We start from the raw sequence: 14,263 nt of genomic DNA, 5'->3' as shown, positions 1-14,263 counted from the left end.
GTTGATGATATGATGCCATTAAAGGTGACATATTACCCCTTTTCCGTAAGTTAACACAGTTCCTTGGTGTCTTTTTTTTAACTTTTAATATTTATTGAGTTTTTGTTTGTGTATAACCAACTGAGTGAAAGGTTGCGGGAGACTCAGCAGCCACATAATTCTCTGTTCTCTATTTCTGTGTTTAGTGTCTGCAGGTTAGGCTAACCCATTGCTGCTAACCCCCTTCACTTTTCCAGCAGTTTGGGAAACAACAGACGTGACTTTTCTTGGTCTTGAGAAGCTGCAGCATTTATTAACTGAAACACTGTAGTCTGTATTGTACATTTACTGCCAGATTGACACTTTACTGCTAACCTTTGCCTCTGCTCCGCTCCCATCCACTGTCACTTTTCTGCTGCTCGCTCTCTTACTCAACCACTCACTCACCTGCTATGCCACATTTTACACACTTCCGTATTCCTTAAAAGGAGCTACACTACCAAGGGTTTCCTAGGCAACGACACAGAGGTTAACTCACGTTTCGGAACAATGCTGCACAGAGGCTCCCAAATGCTATTGATTTCCGAATGAATGGATATTTGGCATTATTTTTGGCATTAAAAAATATTTTCTTGGCCTGGTGGGGGTTCTTGTTGGCCTGGCGGCTTGCCAGGCCTGTACTATTATAGGGGAAACACTGTCTTTATTTTAGTTCCCTGGGGTCTTAATAAAATGTCTCTGACATGCTTTGGGTACAAGGATCAAGCACTACAGCAGCCTTTTCAGCCTGTCTAAACAGCCCTGTTCAGAACGGCCGGTTTGAGTGCCTTCTCCTTTAAATAATAATGAGCTGCTGCTCACCTCACCTCCCTCTTACATGGGGTGTGCCGAAATGAGTACGGATACACACCACCATGGCAACTATTGAACATGAACTCTGGGAGAAACATGGCTACCAAAGAAAACATAGTGGTGCAACAATATGTGTTTGAGTCAGACCCTGAGCAAGAAGAGGCTCCCGAACAAGTTCAAGCATCAAGGATACAACAGGGTTGTCTACTGTCACATGTTGTGTGTTAGTTGGCACATCAGAGACCCAAATGTAATTGCACAAGCACTGAAAAAGTGAGTTTTTCAAAATATGTGACCTATTCTCTGTTGTACTTTTGTAATGCATGCAGTCAATCATAATGGTTAGTTTTTAAGATTGTACTGAAGTGTGTTGAAATTATAATTTGACTGACCTTAGTGTTAGTGTGTTTGTTATTACGTCAGCTCAGTCAAGGTTTCGAGGATTTATCGCGACAATAATATGCATTTCAGTTTTGTGGTTTGGCTCCACTCATGCTCTGGAACAATTCCGAGCAAACTTGACCCAGACTGTTCCTGAGCTTTCAACCCCTCGGGCGCAGCCTGAGGTAGATGCATATTGAGAGAAACATTTAAAATTCACATAAATAGAAATAAAGGTGGTCAGTGGTGTAGTTGCAAGGATAAATGTAGATTGAATGAGCGCCATATACTTGTATGGATTGTCTTGTGCTTAGAGACAGGTCGTGGTCATGAGTGGACGATATATAGGACAGAAATGCCCAAAATACATTGAGACTTTTTTTTTAGTACATGGGCATGTGTGTTCCCTGGCTGTCTGTGTTTCCTTCCTTTTTTAATCCTGGAGTAAATGGATGATCTGTGATGTATGCTCCCCGCTGCAGTGCTATAGTGTTTTATCAGGTTTGTGAGGCCAGGCCAGTCTTGTCCTCTGTTCACTGTTCTGTGTTGTCTGTAATGAAGTGCTTTCTCTCAGCAGTGCCCTCCTCTTACCACAGGCATTAATCTCTCTGCACACAGATGAGACGCAAGAGGAACCACAGAAGGACAGAGGTTCTGTGTGTATTTATCTGTGTATATGGCTTCCTTTTGTGTCAATTGAATGTCAGATTCCTGTTAGTTGATACAGTCTGACAGACAGCATCTTTGGTTTGCTTACCTCCCTTCTTTACCTGTCTTGATCTTACTGTTTGTGTGTATGTCCTTAATGGATATTCCTCAATCTAGCCTGATCTGAGGAGTGCATGCCAGACATTGTCCAGATCTGGACTCTGAAAAGAGAAGCTTTTAACTTCCCGCCATATGGCTATCCCTCCCTGAGGATAGCAGCCAGGTCCGCCTCACACCACTGCGGAGATATTGTACTGCCAATAGAAGGACCTTTAAAAATTGTCTGAAAAGGCTGATGAAATATACAGAGGCAGGGTGGGATGCAGACTGTTGACTGTACAGGGCACAAATGTTTTTCAGCCAAAGGAAGGTATTTTCCATGATACACAGGTTGACCTGTTCTCATCCTTCCCCACAATCTGCTCTAGCTGTCTCCTGATAAATGGGTTAAGGTGCAGGTGCAGGTTTATTTCCCTCTGTGAAGGGTTAAAGGTCCCTTTTGTGCTGAGTTTGCATTTTTTGTTGCTCAGCAGACTTCCTCCCTTAACACAGCTTAGACTAAGGCTCCATGCTACATCTGTTTTTTATTTTTTTATGTCTTTACTGTAAATCTGCTTCCCTCTGGCTGACCTATTGGTTGTGTTGTAATTGACCCACAGCTGGAATCATGGTTAACCCTTATTTCTTCAGAAAGACAGTGCATGACATAACCTCAAGCTATCTCACGCCACCAATTCCTGAGTGAAGTCCAGTGATTGGCCAAATCAGCATGGACAACCTTTGCACTTTCTTTTGATAAGTGGAAAAAGAAATAAAAGCTGTTTCAATTATTCTTTGTTCTGGCTAATGAATCTATTGTGTTTAGACAGTCTGGCTCTCAGTGTTGTATTTGTGTCATAGTACAAGCTATTCATCAGTCAGTATTCCCATTTGGTGTCTCCTGGAGAGCTGATGGCTTAGTTTTGTGCTGATCTTTCTGTGTGTGGGAGGAACGGGTGGGGGTTAGTACATACAAATACACTCACATGCAAACATTACCAAAAGAAAATATTCTCCTGGTATTGTTTTACTTACGATTTGATTACTGAGAATATCAGCACACAGATCAAAGGAAAGTGCCTGTGGCTAGTTGGGCTGGTTGGCATTCTTTGCAGTTCCAGATAAGGGACTAATCAATGAGTATGATCTTATTCATGGTCAATAGCCCCTTTTCAGTGCTTAGAGGAAGGGAGGGTACCTCAGGATATTTGTGTGCTGACACAGTCACCCTATAGCCTATATAATCAAAGAAGAGTGAAAAATACTATGGAATATCCCTTCGGAGAGTTCTTTATTTGCCACAGTAATTTCAAATAACCACTTGTACTTTGTTCTTGCATATATGTACCCAGAATCTCAATGATCTACCATCAGCAGGATCTGCTCACTGCAACAACTTCAAAACAAATGCCACAAGAAAAGAAGACCACTCTATTTTTGCCTGTAATTGACCTGACAAAGTTCTTCACTTTGTCAGCAGAAGAAGTCTAATCATACTCCATCAGGGCATTGGCTATCTGCCATGTAGCCTCTTGGATGATTACGTTCTATTAACATGTGAAGGACACCTTAAGAGTGGTGTGTCCTATTCTCAGAGACTTTCCTGATTGACTCTGGGTTTAACAGGGCTGTGCACTCGCCCCCACACAGTTTGGTATCTTCTCCTCCTTGCTGCTTTTTATATGGCCTCCACTGAGGATGCAATTTGCCTTCACACAAAAACCTCTTCGATCTGTTGTAACTTAAGCCCAAGGCCAAGGTTCACTGGGTCCTAGTCAGGAAATGCTGTTTGCTGACAATGCTGCACTGGCCTTTTACTCAGAGGAAGCACTCCAAAAACTAATGAGCAGCTTTATACTTGCTAAAATTGAGTTTAGTCTCACAAAGAATTTACATCTGTGGCTTAGAAGGTGGGCAGTTCACTCATCCTGGCTCTCCTACAAATTAAAGAAAAAAACGGAGTAAATGAGTGGGAAAACAATAAATGCAGATGCTTCCATACAGGGGACAAGCAGTCACTGAATGGTCTAAGAATCACCATCACCTTAACCCAACTGTACACCTATAGGAGATTGTGGATTGTGGAGAGTCAGTACTCCCTACTGCCATCATTGAAACACAAAATGAGGGGATATCTTTTGGAAGATTTGTGTATTAACTTCAAGTAAAGTTCCTTGTAGAATCTACAATATGCCAAAGAACATAGCTGTTCTGGTAGCTTGTGGTGGCCTAACACCTTACAAAGACCTTTTATTTTGGGCTCTCCTTTATTTAGTCACCTGTCTATACTTCGTTACAATCATAAAAAAAGGTCACAAAGAGGTCCTTACCCAGCTTACATCTAATACGTAAGCTTGCATTCCTCATTGACACCTGCTTGGGCTCGGTCATGTCACCCAAATAGAAGATGACTAAGTCTCAAAGACCTGGCAGGCTTGGTGCCAGCTGGCCACTGGCACCACATCTTCCAGTAGACCAACCGCTCACTACAAAAACATTCATTTAGCCTGTCATGTTAGCCAATTTCTGTTTGCAGGGGGGGGGGTTACTGTATATTGTTTGGTTTTGCCTCAGCCAATCAGTAGCCAGTGAAGCATTTGTCCTGCGGGCGCCTTTTTCAATTGACGCTGGAGCTATGGTAGTGATTGCAAGGAACAGTTAACTTTTTCACAACGGCTGAAGAAATATGCCCATTTAAAAGTTGCAACAACCTGCACAGCTGTATCCCATCCATGCTTGCTGCCATTTTTGTAGCCATTTTTGTGTCACTATTTTTAAAGGACATGGCTGGTGATTTTCTAGATTTTTCTTATTCTCAACAAATCTCACGTGTAAAGCCAAACCAACAATGAATGTACAGTATGTGGCTAGGTAGCTAGCAAGCTAATTAGGAAGATGACGTCCCCATTCTTAATCCTGCCAAAGCTCTGATTGGTGGGATTAGAGCCATTAATTAGCACAACAGCAGCCAGACGTGTTTGAATCCCTCAATAAATTGATAAATGGATTGGGGTGGTGATTCAGAGGTCTAGAGCCAGACTAGTATTTACCGTGAGGCATGGAAATTCACAGCAGTGCAGGTAAAAGATGTGTGAGGAGATGAAGGATGGCAACTGCAGTACAGCTGTACTCTGCTTTTATCCGTGACTCCTACAAGAAGGCCTGTAGCTCCAGCCTTTGCAGCCACAGCTGATGCAACTAAAAATAAATCATAATTATGCCATAAAAATTAATCACAACAAACATCTGTGCCAATAGTCCCACAGGGCAAAAATCCAATACCTTTCAGTGTAGAGAATTACCATAGACTCGCTGTATAAGATAAACTTGACTGACTCAGTGGCCGGGATCAGGCAGTGAAATCATGGCATAGGGCCATAAGGACCTCATATGACCAGCAAAAGGTCATGACCTTAGCATGTGGGTTCAGGGAGTGGCTGCACTGTGCCTATAGCGGTCAACCAATCTGTTTCAGTTGTAAAACAATGGGCCTCCTTGACTGAGCTGTGTACTGGATAGAAGGCTAGTGAGCTGCCGTGACGTGTACCAGAGGCTGTGATTCATTTTCTTGTTTTGCCAAAGTCAGCAAAACCAACTAAAGCTTCTTTGCGGATTATTGTCATTATTAATTGGCTATTGTTGATGACGTCATTGTCGCATGGTGTTCAGTCTGTGGCCAAATGTGTTTAAAAGTCTATTTTTGTTTTTATTAATGTGTATATCCCACTTGCTTTGTCACCCCAGAGACCATGTGTTAGCATCTTTTGTGAGTTTCTTGTGTGATATCAGATTAGTTAGTGGTAGATTTATGTCAGTGGGGCACAGACTGCAGCAGGGCATTGTGGGAATGCTGATCTAGTGGGTTGTGGAGGATTAGGATCAACAAGAGTAAGGAGCTCAGGCCTAATTTCCTTTTCATAACCTCTGGTCCTCATTCTGCATTGTGATCTACAGAATATTTGGCATATTTTATATATATTCACAAGGTTATATTAATAATATTGTTTGTACTATTATACATCTGTATGTTTGCATGTGTGAGCACTTTTCCATAGCACACCACAGGATGTACTTTCTGGTCACAATGCAGTGACCTGTTCGGTGCACATGACGCCTTATACATAACTAAAGAATTTCAAATCCCATGCAGTCCATAACCAGTGAACCGTCACTTTTCTCCCAGCAGCACACAGAGAAGGAAACTCAAGGTTAGTTGGTTCAAACTCAGCAGGTCTTGCACCCATCGCCCTGTTCTCCACTCATTGGCTTTGTCATTCCAGCTGCGATAGTGTCTGTGAACAGAGAGCATTATTCATGTCCTCAGAAGGGGGCAAGTCCTAATTGAAATTCCGGTCTTTTCCACTGGAATGAAGCGGGGCTGCCGACACCCACTGTATTATGTTGGCCCTGTCACCTTGAAAGGCCCATCTGGAGACTGTTCACATTCCTGGGCAGTAGAAAAGACTAATTAGGGAAAAAAAAGTGACATGTAACAAAAAGGAATGAATGAAGCCGGACAAATGATTGGGGCAGTAGGAGAATAGCAGCATTACAGTAGTGTTCACTTTCTGTGGTTTGATGTGAACCCGTCCTCACACTGCAGTAACTAAAGGGCTTGACTGTCTGTGGTCGCTGGCTGCCAGTGTGGTGTGCATGCTAATGACCGAGTGAATGAATCAGTGCCATTCTGATAGAGGAGAAATGAGCACAAGGAACCTCTTTCTAGTTAGTTCACTCTCACAGCAGGCTACTGTCTTGGTCTGTCTACTGTCTCTGAACAACAACTGTAGACAATGATTCATCGCTTTTATTTAATGTCACAATATTATACATTTACTGTAGCTCCAAAGTGAACTACACATGTTTATGACACTGATTTAATCTATCAGTTATTTTTTTTGGATTAATTTTAATTGGTAAAATGTCAAAAAATTGTGAAAAATTCCTTTTACATTTCTGTGCTGAGCCCCAAAGTGACATCTTCAAAATTCCTAGAAGCTGGAACCAGTAAATGTTTGGCATAAGTGACGTAAAAGTTTAATTGATTATCAAAATTATAAGGAATGAATTTAATCTCAATCAACAAATTATTTCAGCAGGATTGACACACATTTTTTTTTTTTTTTTTTTTTAACTGGGGTGGCACTGGCTCCACTGGTTTAGTTTTTAAAAAGTGTAAACCCAGATGTTTTGCTGTGGTAAAAATTACAGTAAAAATACAGTAGTAGTCATAATGTATGACGGCTTGGGAATAACGTCTGTGTCGCATCAGAACGTAAAACTGGCTTCATGAGGACGACATCACCCTCGCAATCCATTTTGTGGTCTGTCTGCCTCACATAATCAGAGGTGAATGCTTCTGTCAGTGCAAGAAAAAATCAGATCTAATGTTCTGTTTACATAAATTCAACTGGTGAGGGTAGAAAATCTGGAAAAAGTATTATTTGCTTTGATGTCATACAGCACACGCCCATTTTGTGTCTTTGTCCTTTGCAGAAAACCTAATAACACTCTTGCCCTTCTTTTTTCTCTCTGCCAGGGATCGAGCTGTGCCTGCCAGGGTGGCGTTTTTCCATGACCATGGTGGCCAGTTTTGTGGTGTTGGGAGGTCAGCTGCTGATGCCAGGTGTGGCATACCTCTGTCGCGACTGGCAGGTACTCCAGGCTGTCATCATCTGCCCTCTGCTGCTTATGCTGTCATACATCTGGTAAGGAAAAAGACCCAAGCATTTGCCGCACTTTGGCGCAAACTCGGCTTATATTTCCGTTATTTTGTTTGTGTTTCTTTAGTTTGAATTCTACATGAGACTCTTCTACTGTTACAATCTGTGATGCCATTTCCATTGGAATTCTGTGTTTTAGATTGTAAACATCCAGCATTTGTATAGTCCAAATAAAACCTTGTTAAGTCAAGAGATGTACAGTGTTCATCAATGATAAAATTGGAAACAGTACATGTTCCAGCACTGAATTCCCAGCAGAATTAAATGTAAAGTCTTTTCATTAACTTATTTCTAGTGACCTCTATTGTGACTTCAGTTTCTTTTGCTAAAGCTCAAGCAGTAAACATATGTGTGTTCATTTATTTTACCATGGCACAGAGGGCTTTAAAAAACTCCTGATGTGTACAAAGTCAGCAGAAGAAAATCCAAGAAAATAGATTTTATCGAGTGTCAAAGACCTTGGCATGCCTCCATGGTGTGCCCAAAGAACAAAGGGGGTTTTCCCTCAGAAATAGTACTTTAAAGCACTAATGTGATCACATATCAATATCGGTGATATAGTGCACTTCAATCAGTGTGGGACACAGAGAGTGGAACCGATCGAAGGGGATTTCCACAGCAGGAGGATGATACAGTGCAGAGGTCAGGCAGACAGCAGTGTAGTTACTGTTACAATGGTGAATGGATGTGTGAGAGAAGGAAAATGTGGAAGCTTCTTTTTTAAAGGTTGACTTGTCCTCACATTTGATGATGAAAGGGACTTCACATGCAAAGATATGTCCCTCACCACTGAGCGGTTAGGTGGCTAAGATGTGTGAGGTGCCTGGAGCATGTTTGTCATCTGCTTTGATGCAATCATGGCCTTGTTGGCTGAAAAAAAAATCCCACAGAGGACATAAAATAGGTTGTGAAACTGATCTTTCTCTCTCTTATATAACTGGGCATTGGATAGTGAAGCTGTCTTACACATTTTGGCAACCCCCTCTTTCTGGTATTTCAAACATGTTATAGTGCCGTCCAAATAGCATATGATACTGAGATATGAAAATACATCGGCCGAACTTCACAAGAGGATTTGGGGAAAAGTATGGACCCCATGGTGACTTTTCTTGATTAAGCTAGACAGCATTTATGGGCACCAACTGAATTCATCACCGATAAAATGGCTGACTCTGCAAATTCACCAATACAGCTGATTGGGCTGAACAGTTCAACACTGCAGATGATCTAAGTTTGCTGATTTAGAGAAACAATTTAAAACAAAACCAGTGCTGCAAACCTGCACTTTTACTTGCATAGACATCTGTTTCACAGAAATCCAACCAACTGAGGGATGTTGGCATTGTTTTAGTCAGCTATCTTCAGATTAACATATCTCTGCAAGCAGATGCCTGACCACTCAGAGGAATGTGTGGGCAACAAAACTAAATACCAGATAATAGAAGGTAGCAAATAAAAGCAATGATAGGAAAACAACTGCAATCATGTTTATTTGTTGTTCCGTCAGACTTCAGGTTTAAGCTAATTTGAATACCTGTAAATGGTGTGTGAGGGTTTGTGTGTGTGAAGATGCAATGGACTGATTTCCCGTTAAGGATGTTAACCACGATGAAAGTAATATATGTAATAAAGCAATTTATTATCTACATTGGCATTCCAGTACAGTTTTCTTTATGCATTTAATACTGTTAACCCTGCTTAAATGAGATCTCAATAAGCCTTTTTAAAAGGAGGATTCATTTCATTTTGACTCATTTTTCATGTCTTATTAACAAGGACATCCCCCGTCTATTTTGACAGGGTCTTCCCTGAGTCACTGCGTTGGCTGTTGGCCACTCAGCAGTACTGCCGCTCCAAGTGGATCATGGGACACATAGCAAAGAAAAACCGGGTGAACATGGAGCTCGATACAGATAACATCCTCACAGGTAAGGAATATACTGACACTAATTAAAGAAATAAGCACTAAATAGGCTACATTTTACATTTTGATATGATGATTATGGGATGTATATGTTACTGTATTTGTTTTTCACTAAAATAGCCATTGTGTCATTATTTGTTTGCCACAGTGCTATCTTCTGAGCTTATTTTTCTTTTTTTTCCAAGCACAGGGTGTGTTGTAGTATCCCCAGCTGTGCTTTTCCTAAATAAGGCAGATTGACAAGGTTATATCCATTGACTGTCTGGTTACCATAGTAACAGACCACTCAAACGGTAGCAGTGGGTGTTGAACGTTGCATTATGACACTTTAGGACTTCATTAATTTCATTACAGCTCGGGTGGGTGGATATGAGCTGACATGATGGTGTACAGACGGCAGATGGACGCGGGTTAGGCACTTTGACCCCGGGTTAACTGTTAGTGTCTGTACTCAGAAGACCTGCTAGTAGAGGAGGCAAAGAGCAGAGTGGATTGTGTTGTCAAAATGTCATAGCAGATTGTGTTTGTATTAAGCTTTAACAGTGCTGTTTACCTTGGTATATATCTTCCGTTTTTGGCCTGCTATTGCTTACTGTAGTTATCAATACATTTGGAAAAATGGTGCTTCTTCTGGGAAAAAAGGCTTAAAGAGGAACCACTCAGTGTGAAATTGACTGCACTTCTTTAGAACTCTGAGACTACATGCTGATGCAGCATTTGGAAAAGTACATTGTAACAGACATGAGCTTATCTTCTCTTGTTTTTATAGTAACTGGCTGTTACCAACCCTTAAAGTAATATCTCCTACTTTCTCATTTACTGCTGCTATAGCAGACTAGTTGAGAAACATGTCCAAGCATTTAGACACAGCAGATCCATGTATAAATACTGATAAGAAATTGATACTGATTGTAAAGTGAGCCGAAAGATGTGCATAGATCTTGGCTGTGATAGTCTTACTCAGAGGTTTGTAGCCTTGCCAGAGGATCACTGGAAAGCCTGAGTGATACTGCCAGAGATAACCTTGAGGCGGGGGTGTGGAATGCTGTCACATGCCTGAGTCAACATGCACATACAGTTGACCGCAAAGCAGTGTTCCTGTGGCAACCCGCCGTCTGATACCAAAACATCCTCCGTGTGCCAGGTCGTGTAACACCAGTGGCTCAGGGGTGTTGCCCTCTCAGAGCGTTGTCATACCTGTCTCACAAAGCAGCAGGAGATCGGTCGTGTGGGAAGAAATGTTCTCATTAAAAATACATGTGCAATATCTGGTTGCGATAAATCAGGGGTGTCCTTGTTTGACTTTTTGGAGAACACATAGTGCTGTCACAGTTTCCTTTGAAAGTCAATTTGACAAGATTATATCGACTGGTGCCTGATTTTAATATTAGCAGGTTGATGTCAGTATATCACGATTATATTGGTGTTGTGTATATGTTTGGAGTACATAGGCTATTTTAGTTTTTTCACTCTTATTTTTCTGAAAGGTTTAAAATATTTTTGTTGTATTTTACTTATCGAATATATTTTTGTATTTGTGTATATGAAGGCAGATACGAAAACAGAAATTGCAGGACAGCACATAAATATTTTATATGCTTGATTTTTACGTGTTTTGACTCATATTTTTCTTTCTTTCTCTATATTTTTTAAAGTTTGAAATATTTTTGTCGTATTTTACTTAGAATTACAATATGAGATTATTTAATTTCCAGTGAAGTTGGTTTATCAGAATCTACTATTAAATTACTTTTACTGTAAGGTTTATTGTTCAGGTGTAAATATCCTTCCTCAGTACACATCTTTGTCACAATGATCTGTGATAATGAGAGATAATTGACAATTTGCAGGATAATTAGCAAAAGATGGGTGATTTTGTGTTAGTTTTAGTGTATAAAATGAATATTGGTATATTGTCATCAAATTTTTATTTCATTATCTATTTTAGATATTTGTGTGTAATGTTTTATAGACTTTTCCCCCCACGTAAAGATACAAGAGTACAATAACCAAGAAGCAACACTAATGCATTTACACTATGAACAGTGACCATGAGAGTCTTAAGGTGATTAAAAACTGCTGAACTTTAGACTATTCAAAATGGCTATCCCTTGCAATACTACACTTCAAGTTATGACATAACTTGAAATAACTCTTACTCTCAAATATTGTTATCCGCCTCAAAAGTCACATATTAACTTGGCTTGCTTGTTTCCAGAACTGCAGAGAGCTCTTCAAAAGAAACCCAAAAAGACATGCATTGTGAAAATGGTCGGGACAAGGAACCTGTGGAAGAATATTGTTGTGCTGTGTGTCAACTCGTAAGTATTTGTCATATGCGTATTGCTGCTTAGAAAGTAATTTGGACATCTATGTGATTGAGGTGCTAATATGTGTGGGAGCATCTGAACCAGAGAAGAGAGGAAAAAAAAGCAAATGTGTGCGAGTGCTTGTAGATGTGTGTGTGTGTGTAGGGCGAGGCCATGCCAGTCAGACATGCCATATTTTGCTGTCAAGATGCCATTATTGACCTGGCGGCTCGATACAGCATTCATCAGCGGCCCTCTCTGCTTTTTGTCCAAACAGTCTACCTTTCCATATTTGTGCCTCTCTGCCTTTTCATCTCCAGTGAGATCTCTCCTCTTCTCTCCATCTGAGACCTCAGCTTTATCTAGGCAGATGCAGCTTTAGCTCTGCTTCAGTGCATGGTGTCCCTGACTCCCTGAGTCACCATAAATTTTACATGAGCTGTATCCTTATGAAACATTAGACAAGCAGGAGAAAGGGTGTGAGTGTTTGCTTGCCTTTTTTGTGTATGCTTGTGGGGTGTGTGTGCTTGTGTGTGTCAATAGGTCTGTATTTACATTTGTGCAGTTTTTTTCAAGATGAGAGAAAACATAATAAACTGTGCCTCTTCCTCTCCCATCTCCTCCCAACTTCTTCATCTTTTAGACATGAGTGTATATATGCTATCTGTTCTTGTTTATCTTTTCACTTTATATATACCATTTTATCCCTTTGTTCCCACAACCTTCCTCTAACATCTTCTGTCTAGCATCCCCTAATGTAGCCATTGTAGCCTGATATACCTCTATTTTACCTTCTACCTCACCACTTTGCATTGTGTATGTTCTTTATCCAGGCTAACAGGTTATGGGATCCACCACTGTTTCGCCCGCAGCATGATGGACCCCGAAGCCCAGGAAACCACCATGTTCCACAACTTCTATGCAGACTATTACACCATGGCAGGCATCGCTGTGGCATCCTGCCTGGCGCTGTGCCCGGCGGTGGGCCTGATGGGACGACGGGGTGGCCTTCTCATGTTCATGATCATCACTGCTCTGGCATCACTGTTGCAGCTGGGCCTGCTCAACTGTGAGTACTTCATCAAGAACACACATCCACTTACAAGTGAAATTCTACTCTTTCTTGAGGCAGGTCTTGTCTAGTTATGTCTACGCCTACGTCTAGTTTACTGGCTTCGGATATCCTGGATTCTGTGTCAGTACTCTGTGTCAAAGAAACTCTGGGGGCACAAAATTCTCTCAAAATTAGGCCTTAAAAATGGTGTTAATCTGTATTTTCTTATTGTCAAAACTATTAAAAAACATAACGGTGGCACACAGTTGCATTTGGTGATATGTCCCTTCAGTACAGTAAACACGGACGTTGTAGTTTATTTTAAGTCAATAACCTGAGTGCCACAAATACTCACTAGTGCACGAAATGGGTATTAATCTGCGGCTGAAAATAGTCCCAAACAAATACACTATTTACTACTTTTGCTAAAAACTGCAGTGCCAGTTTTAGGAAACTACTTAAGCCTATTTCAAAAATGAAACTATGTATTTTTTTTAGCCTCTTTAAAAAGATTTACATCTTCAGTATCAACGATTGAGCTTGGGGAAGAGTGCCAGGATAGAGAAGTTGGCAAGTATTTAAAGACAAACTAATGTATTGTTGCTTTTGGTCTTTTTATGGGATTTGTTGACAACAATAAATATATGTACGACAGCTTTATCCATAAATCTGTAAATTGACGATTGAAATAACTTAAACTTAAATTAACTGAATACACAATATGTGGAAAAGGTTTTGCAGACAGGATTTTTTTGAATCATAGTCAGAGAGAAACCTTCATCATAGAGGAGATGACTGGCCAATATTGAAATACAGTCTAATCTAATTATGATAATATAATTATATTGTCTTGTACAAGTTTGTTTTTAAAACAAATCTGTCCAAATGAATGACTCAGATAGAGTTATGGTTAGGCAAATTGGATTTTAAAAGAGTTTTGTCTGATGTAATGCATAACAGTGGGACAGTTAATCGCATCAAAGATCAATGAGATTCTTTTATATATGACTTGTGTGTGAATATATTTATTGTATTACAATATATGTCAATATTGGAAAAAAGTATTTATATCATCATACTGATTTCAGCCATCTTTCTCCCTTCTATCCAGTGTTTCATACGGAGGAAATATCAGCCAAATGTGGCAGTTTAAACCCATTTAATAGTAACACAAACTGACAGTCCTTACATTTGAGACATCTCGATCATTTCTAGTCTAAATTCTGTCTCCAGCACACGTGCTATCGATGCTAATGCTCAGCGTGTTGAGTGTACTACGTGAGAGCTTCATTAC

General features: G+C 40.4%; 1 protein-coding gene across 2 annotated transcripts in view; it reads left to right on the top strand.

Moving 5' to 3' along the window:
• Positions 1 to 14,263, top strand: part of slc22a23 (solute carrier family 22 member 23) — a 38,413-nt gene that overhangs the window by 16,149 nt on the left and 8,001 nt on the right. For both annotated transcript variants that reach the window (XM_042429405.1, XM_042429404.1), the window contains exons 4-7: positions 7,499 to 7,667; positions 9,483 to 9,610; positions 11,825 to 11,927; positions 12,749 to 12,984. In XM_042429405.1, coding sequence (XP_042285339.1) covers positions 7,499 to 7,667; positions 9,483 to 9,610; positions 11,825 to 11,927; positions 12,749 to 12,984 — 636 coding nt within the window. The remainder of the gene's footprint in view (positions 1 to 7,498; positions 7,668 to 9,482; positions 9,611 to 11,824; positions 11,928 to 12,748; positions 12,985 to 14,263) is intronic.

The sequence above is a fragment of the Thunnus maccoyii genome, chromosome 12, assembly GCF_910596095.1.
Source record: "Thunnus maccoyii chromosome 12, fThuMac1.1, whole genome shotgun sequence".
Classification (NCBI taxonomy): Eukaryota; Metazoa; Chordata; class Actinopteri; order Scombriformes; family Scombridae; genus Thunnus; species Thunnus maccoyii.
This window is presented reverse-complemented; position numbering and strand designations above follow the sequence as displayed.